The 7,907-nt window shown below is 44.0% G+C and overlaps 1 protein-coding gene across 1 annotated transcript in view; it reads right to left on the reverse strand.

Annotated features, from left to right (window-relative positions):
- Positions 1–1,765: 1,765 nt before the first annotated feature.
- Positions 1,766–7,907, reverse strand: part of arxa (aristaless related homeobox a) — a 7,504-nt gene continuing 1,362 nt past the window's right edge. The window contains exons 3-5 of the mRNA XM_083936179.1: positions 6,622–6,667; positions 4,515–4,846; positions 1,766–3,850 (exon numbers count right to left, since the gene is read on the reverse strand). Coding sequence (XP_083792305.1) covers positions 3,583–3,850; positions 4,515–4,846; positions 6,622–6,667 — 646 coding nt within the window. The 3' untranslated portion in view covers positions 1,766–3,582. The remainder of the gene's footprint in view (positions 3,851–4,514; positions 4,847–6,621; positions 6,668–7,907) is intronic.

Below are 7,907 nucleotides of genomic sequence, written 5' to 3' on the forward strand. Positions count from 1 at the left end.
CAGCAGCTGCGGGGGAACGAGGGTGATGAAAATGGGCACGACAGAGCCAGACACCTGGACAACCTGCGAGAGACGGGAGGAGCAGTACAGGCCCAGTGCGTTGAAACAATCCACCAAATCATGTAAAAAAAATAAAATAAAATAAAAAATCTTATTTCTCAAGGCAATTTGCAAGCAAACGCCGCGTGATTGGACTGTATTCGTCTTTTTTATATATATATCAACATTCATTATCACGCGCATTCATGCAATAAAAAGCCTCGTGGTCCAATCCCGAGTGCAGGCCCTGCCTTGAATGAAAGAGCACACATCCAACAAGTGTGACTTTATCAATCCGGAGCGATTGCCCTGCGACAGCATTTCAATTTTCTCGCCTTTTTGCGCTGCAAAGAAAGTTTAAGCCTCGCTCCCAGCAGGTCACCCGCCTCCCGGCATTCCCCAGATATTAGGGACAAATTGGTTTGCCATTCATTAGTTATATTCACAATAAGATTAAAACTCCCCCGGACAATCTCATCAAAACCCCTATAGAGCCGTCCAGGGGGGGGGGGGGGGGGGGGGACACACACACACGCTCCACTGGGCTTGAGCAGAAGAATGGGAATTTAAAAAAAACATGGAGATTGTGGATGTTTTGTGCGCACAGGAGAAAAGTGTTTTTTTTTTTTTAAATCATTTCGTTTCTCTGCTTTTTTTGCGTTATGCTCCAAGAAGCAGCTGTGTGCCTGTGAGGTTGTGTGTGTGTATGCATGTGTGTGTGTGTGTGTGTGAGCATGAATGTGCAGAAATATCCCTCCATCGGACCCTTATCGGATCTAATTCCTGCTTGTTTGGACTAAATTGAGTGATTAACAGGTACAGGACCTGCAGACCTGTAAAACAAGAGCGCTGAAGGAATAAGAAGAGGGTTTTCACAGATGCAGACGATTAAAGAAAAAGAGGGACTACATTAATCCGCAGGGTAATTTCACGGGATTTGGTCGGGCACCATAGATGGGTCAAACGGAGGAGAATAACCATTGATTGCTGTAATAGTCCTGCATTAGTGTGAGATCCAATGAAAGGGGGGGGGGGGGATTAAGTGTGTGTGTGTGTGTGTGTGTGTGTGTGTGTGTGTGTGTGTGTGTGTGTGTGTGTGTGTGTGTGTGTGTGTGTGTGTGAGCCGTTTGATGAAGTGGTTTGTTACTTCATTAATGACAAAGGGGACTCGCTTCCATCGACATGGCATTACAGATGTTAAGACCAATTTAGCGCCTTTAGAGGGGTTTAAAGGAAGTTTTGTGACCCCCCCCCAGCCCCCTCCCTCCCAGATAAAGTGGGTGATCTAATTGAAAGCCCCTCGCCTTTGTCGCGCGTTTCACATGTTGGGGATTAAGCTCATGAATATATGGTCAGTATTTTGTCAACTCCGCTTGAAGAGGATAGACGCACGCAGCGCGCTGGATTACACACCTAATACATTTTCTCCTATACCTCCATCTCTGCTCTCTGCAGCGGTAAAGTCCTCTGAAAAATGTTTTCATCCTTCTCAGCAGGCACTGGACAACCTGTCACTGAGGTCGGATGTATTTATTTTCCATCCCACTAAACCATTTAGTCAAAAATGTTAAAATAATTTGTAATAATTAAAAGAAAAATCAGCTAAATTCCTAAGATCTCGCACAGGTATTCTTCAATGGAAGACAGCAAACACATTTTCCTTTTGACACCTTTTATTAATAGTTCTATAATATTCTATTTCACATTGTTTATTTTCTTTCCTGGTTTACGCCTCTCCAAAAATAATTTGAAATAATAAAAGATAACTCATTTTACCAATGCAATTTATTCAAATTATTAAACCAGGAAATTTACAATCACTTAATAAGAAAAGAAAACAAAACTGTCCTTCACTCAGTTCTGCAGGGGGGAAAGTTTTGACATAAATAATAAGAATCAAAAAATCCTAATAATTCATAAACACAGGTGAAATTCTACATTGGGGGGGGGGGGGGCATTCATTAAACACTACACCGAGTGCATCTTATCAAAACACGGCCTCCTGAAATATACATGACCTTGTTTTGAAAAGGATTCCTTTTTGTGGTACTTTTTTCCCCCTTTTTACACCATATGTACAGTTTTCTTCCACAAAGTCGGGCCAGTAGAGACACAGCTCGGATCTCAACTTTGCTCGTGTGTCTTGGGAGTCAGAGTCAGCGGGAAATGCCACTGCTGAGATAATAAGAGAGGGGAAAAAACAAATCTCAAATTGCAGCAAATTTACAGAAATGTGGTGCTGGATCACACTGTTTTTATAGGTTGTAAATCTCTGTATTAAACCACAGTGGTGTTGCTGAGTGTGACTGGTGGACAGGCGAGCAGTGGAGTCCGGCTTGTAGAGAAGGCTATGGAAGGTCTATGGATAGTTTTCCTTTGGTTCTGGGGTGGGGTGGGGGGTGGGGGGGGACTGGCTCAGCCCACATCAATGCATACAGATTAAGCAGTGTTAATGTCGAGCACTCCAGTTGTCCACATTTGAAGTAGCATAAGAATCCTTTCTGAAAATCCGGGTCCCCCTGCTGTTCTTCAGCTTGCTGTGTGTGTGTGTGTGTGTGTGAGTGTGTGTCAGACTGTGTATCGGTCTGTGAGAAACTAAAACAGGTAAAACACTATTCATTCTGTTAGTCCTGTTACTTAAGCAGAAAAATTATGAGCCAAATGTTTCTTCAAGTATCAAAATTCAAAGCACCCAATGCAGAAAAATGCCCTCTGTGAGTGATACTGCTATATATTATATTACTGAAGAATTATGACTGATGCATGTTGTTTGAGTAGCATGTTACTGTTGTAGGTTTGGTATACAGTTGGGTAGTTCAGTCAGCAACAATGCTTTGTAAAAGTGCATTTGTTTTGTATGTGAAATCCCAATTGTCATGGTAACTAATAACTGACAATTGCAGTGGAGTAAAAAGTACATTTCCATCTGCAATGTAGTGAAGTAGAAGCATAAAGTAGGAAATACTTAAGTACAAGTCCTTAAATTTGTCCAGAACTTGAGTAAATGTACATTTCTCCACTGGCACTGTGTGTATTTAGTATTTGGTTGTGTATGCACGTGGCACACCGTCTTAAAAAAGCTGTATGATAGTCTATGTGAATTATAGGGAGCCCGATTTCGAGTCAAATTTATTGTCAAAGTGTAAAGAAATATTAAGAAATCTCTAAGTAAATGTAATATTTTTTAGCTGTGTCATAAAATATCGTAATTACGTAGAAATACTTGTAAAATATTGAAGTTACTGGACTTGCCATTCAGAAAGATGTGTGTATGGAGTGTCAAACAATGTTAAAATATCTTTAATACCATACACAAAAACAAACACACTCTTTTTTTTTTTTTTAGCCAGTGCTCTTTTTGAATTTGGTCGTGCTATTTTGTTGGGGAAACATGACATAACGGGGATGGTTGAACAGGGGACATCAGGACATCAGCCTCTGGAGGTACGAATGGATTTTTTGGAGGGGGGGGGGGGGGGGGGTGTCATGGAATGGGACGTAAGCCGGGGGGGGCAGGGAGGCGTAGAGCTTGTTGTCGATTGTTCAGCACACCTCCTTCCCTGCGGCTCCGGTGGGCAGGATGTTAAGCTGGGTAAGCTGAGCCGAGTGTTCCTTGGCCTTGAGGCGCAGCGCCGCGATACTGGATGCCCTGCGGTCTGCCGCCGCTGCAGAAGAGGGGGAGGAGGAAGATGAGGAAGGGTCAGGGAGGACGGGGCCCGCGTGGGAGGGGTTCTCTACAGGAGGGACGGGCTGGCGGAGGAGAGCTGCTGCGGTGGAAGCACTGGACAGGGGACCCATACTGGAGAAGAGCCTGTAGGGAGACAAAAACATCACTATCCAAAACATTTATAGATGCTGAACATGTTTCTCAATGTTCAAGTTTAAAGTATCTAAAACTATATAATGGCAAAAGAAGAAGACAAGACTGCTTGTTAATTAAGATCTTCACCGTTACTTTCTACAGTTTGCAAACCTTAATTGCTTAAGGTCATCTATTACAAGCTGACTTCTTTAACGTAAAATGAAAACATGGATGGTGCAATGTTAACAATGCTTTCTAATAGAGGGGGCCAAAGCAAATGAGAAGCTAATTGTGGCATACGGGGTGTGCAGTGTGTCACACCTCACAGCTTGTCTTCCAGGAACACAAGTTTGGTTAATTCATTAAGGCATGTGACGGAGAGATTACACACTGTGAACGGTTAACAGTATAACATATTTATAATCAGTCACTGAGACGCACAGTGATGCAGTGTGAATGATGATTACTGTAACCATCTGTCATTAGAGAAACGTGATGTGTTGGGATATTATTATAAGCTTGGTTACTGCTGCTGTGCATTTTTCTGTACATGTTGCAGTATAAAAAAAACCCAAAGAAGTCTAACCGGTACACGGACTGGTGGGTTTGGCGTGACTGAGTGTAAAGAACAGATATCACATCAAAAGGAGCTCTGTGCATGGGTGCAGCTTACCTGCCAAAGGTGGGTCCAATGAAGGCAGGGTGGCGAAACATGGCAGCCGTGCCCAGGAAAGTTCCCAGGCCAAGCGGGGTGGCCAGTGGTGGAGCAGAGCCGTTGTGGGGTGGTGGGGCCAGGCCCGGGAACGCGGCGGCTGCGGCTGCAGCAGCTGTCCAGGCAGACTCGAGGGCAGGGTGATGGTGAGGAGGGAAGGGTCCTCCCTCCAGGTAGTGGCTGAGAGGGTGGCCCGCTGACAGGGGTCCTGGGAAAGGCAGGCCTGACGGGTGGGCCTGCACCCCGGCCTTCTCGCGCTTCCTCCACTTGGCTCTACGGTTCTGAAACCACACCTGAGGAGCAGACAGAAGTGATGACACAGAGATTAATGAGCAGATATCTTATTTTAGGGAGATAATGAATACAGATTGATTCCAGAGAGATAGAGACAGGGTCGGGTGATGTAAAGATGCTGAATGTTGTTTAAAAATACATTAAAAAAAACTGCTGTTTAAATACAAAAAAGGCTTTTTTTGATGGACAAAGGGGCCTTCCCTCGTCTCTAAATGCAGGAGTGGGTGCTCAGTTGGAGACATGTCACTTTAACTCGTAGGTTATGCAGGTCCCTCATGCTATAAATAATTCAGAGTATAACTCTCTGCCTTGCTTATAACCCAGCCATGTTTCATTGTAATTAGCATGACTAGGCTCTATTGAATGTTGTGTCAGTGTAGTCTAATAGTTGTCTAGTTCAGGTGGTGGCCAATAGGCGGAAAGTCAATGGTAATTACACGCAAGGTAAACCCTGGCGCTCACGGTGCCTTAAATCTACTTTCTGTCTAATTAAACACCCCCCCCCCTCTCCCCGTCCCTGTAGACGGGGATCCAGGGGTGGGGGTGGAGGGGGAGAGATCATTAAGAGCGGTGTTAACAAAAGATCCAGAAAATTACCGCTGAACTGGCTCCAATAACAATTAATGCGCTTTAAATTAAATTCTTAAGAGACGCAGGACGAGTTGACTTCCATTCCGGGGGAATATTTAACTTTCCCACGCATCCACTGTTGCCCGGTTTGCACTTGCGGGAGCACGGGGCTCTCACAATGAGCAAAATGTCAACATGAGGAAAGTGATTGAACGAGCTGGCTTGAGCGACAGGGGCTACACACACATACACACACACACTCTACCACACACACACACACACACACACACACACACACACACACACACTATTCCCAGAGGGCTGTTTAGCATTACACAGCCCCTCGGGAATTTATGAGTTTTTATCACCTCCTGATGGCGCCCGTTAAGTGATTTGTTCACCTACGGCCCCTGAGGAGACATCTGTTGTTTTACCGTCGGCCATAACCTCCCGGAGCTTCCACCGTGTTTGAACTGTCTCTCTGGTTATGAGCCCGGGCTTTCGACATGCAAGCCACGCTTTCAGTGCACAGGGCGAAGGAGAGGAGAGAGGGAAGAGATGGAGAGAGAGGGGGGATGAGGAGGGGGAGGGGGGAGCAAACACCTTTAATGGTCTCTCATTCGCTCCCAAGTGCAAAGCATCGGATCAATGCAGGTCTATTGCAATCACATAATGGGAAATCAAATAGCATTATCCCTCCCCTCTTTCGCCCCCTCCCTTCCCTTTACTCCACACATCTTTTTACACACACACAGACACACACACACACACGCACACATCTCGGCCTCGCCCCCTCTCTGTCCCCTCTGATGGGAATTCAAACACCATCTCGTCCCAGGAATACAGACAGTGTTTGCTCCTGCACTAAGTGAGCTTTTTATGAATCGCCAACGTCGGCTTAATTGCCACTAAAACGTCCCTCGTTCGCGTGAAATAACATTCAATAACAGGAAAGACCTTCCCCGCGCAGCGACTGGGGCCATTTAACACATTTCAACTGTAATAAATTACCGCCTCAAATTGGCCCGTAATCGCTGATCCTCAATCAGTGACGCATATCACCGGTTATTATCCACCACTGTGTACCAGGGACATTTTATAGAGGACATAAAACATTGGAGCATGTTTTTTTCCCTCCCTTCCTTTTGATTTACAAGTCACAGACTTTTCTTTTCAGATAAAGATAAACAAGAGAGCCACTTACTTGAACACGGGCCTCGGTGAGATCCAGGCGCATCGCGAGCTCTTCTCTGAAAAGAATTTAAAAAAAAATAAAAAAGAAGAAGAAGAAGAAGAGGCAGAGAGAGAAAAGAGATTCAAGGTTACAGGCCACAGTTTGGGAGAGGCGCAGAATTGCTGTTTTGTCCCCTCCTGTTGTTCACTGTCAACAATAGACGAGCGAAAATAGACTTGATTTTTTTGTTCTCCTCCCTGGCATGGGCTGCAGAGAGACGCCATATAGCCATAGTCTATTTTCCCTGTCACCGATGGGTAGAAATAGGTCTAGTGATTGTTAGAATTTTTTTTCCTCCCTTAGCACAGGCTTGTCACTGTAACAACATAATGGTTTGAAATAATGACATCCAAACTAGCCCACCGCACAGCAATTGACGCTCCTTTTAGCTGCGAGATGGGCTCGCGGTTTAAATTAGACCTACAAGTCGCCTTAAAGTAAATCGATTGGAAAACGTGAATAATCCCAGTGGTAAGAAAAAAAATCGCCCTTCAAGAATAAAATACACATGTATCAATTATCAAAATCATAATAGGACAAAAAATGGGTCTGGGTTTTTATTTAGGCCTATTGAGTGCAATTTGTTTTTAGGCCCTGCACATAAAAAAAATCATAATAATGTATTTTCCCCGCAGCATTTAGCATGAAACCTTGAGGAAATTGAAAGCCTATTATAAAGCTCTGCAGTTCACTCTGTGCGTGTGTTTGTGTGTAGGTTACACGTGCCCTTGGGCTCGAGGAAGGCCCTGGGTGGTTGTTTTGGTTGTTGTTGTTTTTTTTGCAGCCTAAATTCAGTATCATGTCCAGCAGGTGACCTGAGCTGCACCTTTTAATTATTCCTCCCGGGAATATAACCGCTGTCGTGTGTGTAAACAGGAGCGGAGGCAGGTAACGCACTCGCAGGCCTAGTGTGTTCACTTACGCAGGGCACGGGTTTGGTGTTTGGGCATTTTATGAGTGTCCGGTGAAAGACGTGTGGAATTATGTTTCGGCGAAATTTTATGAGGTGGAGTTAGTTTATTCATAATAAAAAAAAATCATTAATTATCACCTTTATCCATGGAATTAGAGAACATGTTTGGGCTCTTTGTGATTTTTTTCGTAGGCCTATTTTATTTAAAGCCACATGTCACATTAATAATAGCACAATACTATTTTATTTTAATTAAAACATAATTATTTTAGACTTTTAAATTATTATTACACATTTAAATTATTAGGCCTAAAGTTTTTGTCGTTTAATTTTTTTAAATGCC

The sequence above is a fragment of the Echiichthys vipera genome, assembly GCF_963691815.1.
Source record: "Echiichthys vipera genome assembly, chromosome: 21".
NCBI lineage: Eukaryota > Metazoa > Chordata > Actinopteri > Perciformes > Trachinidae > Echiichthys > Echiichthys vipera.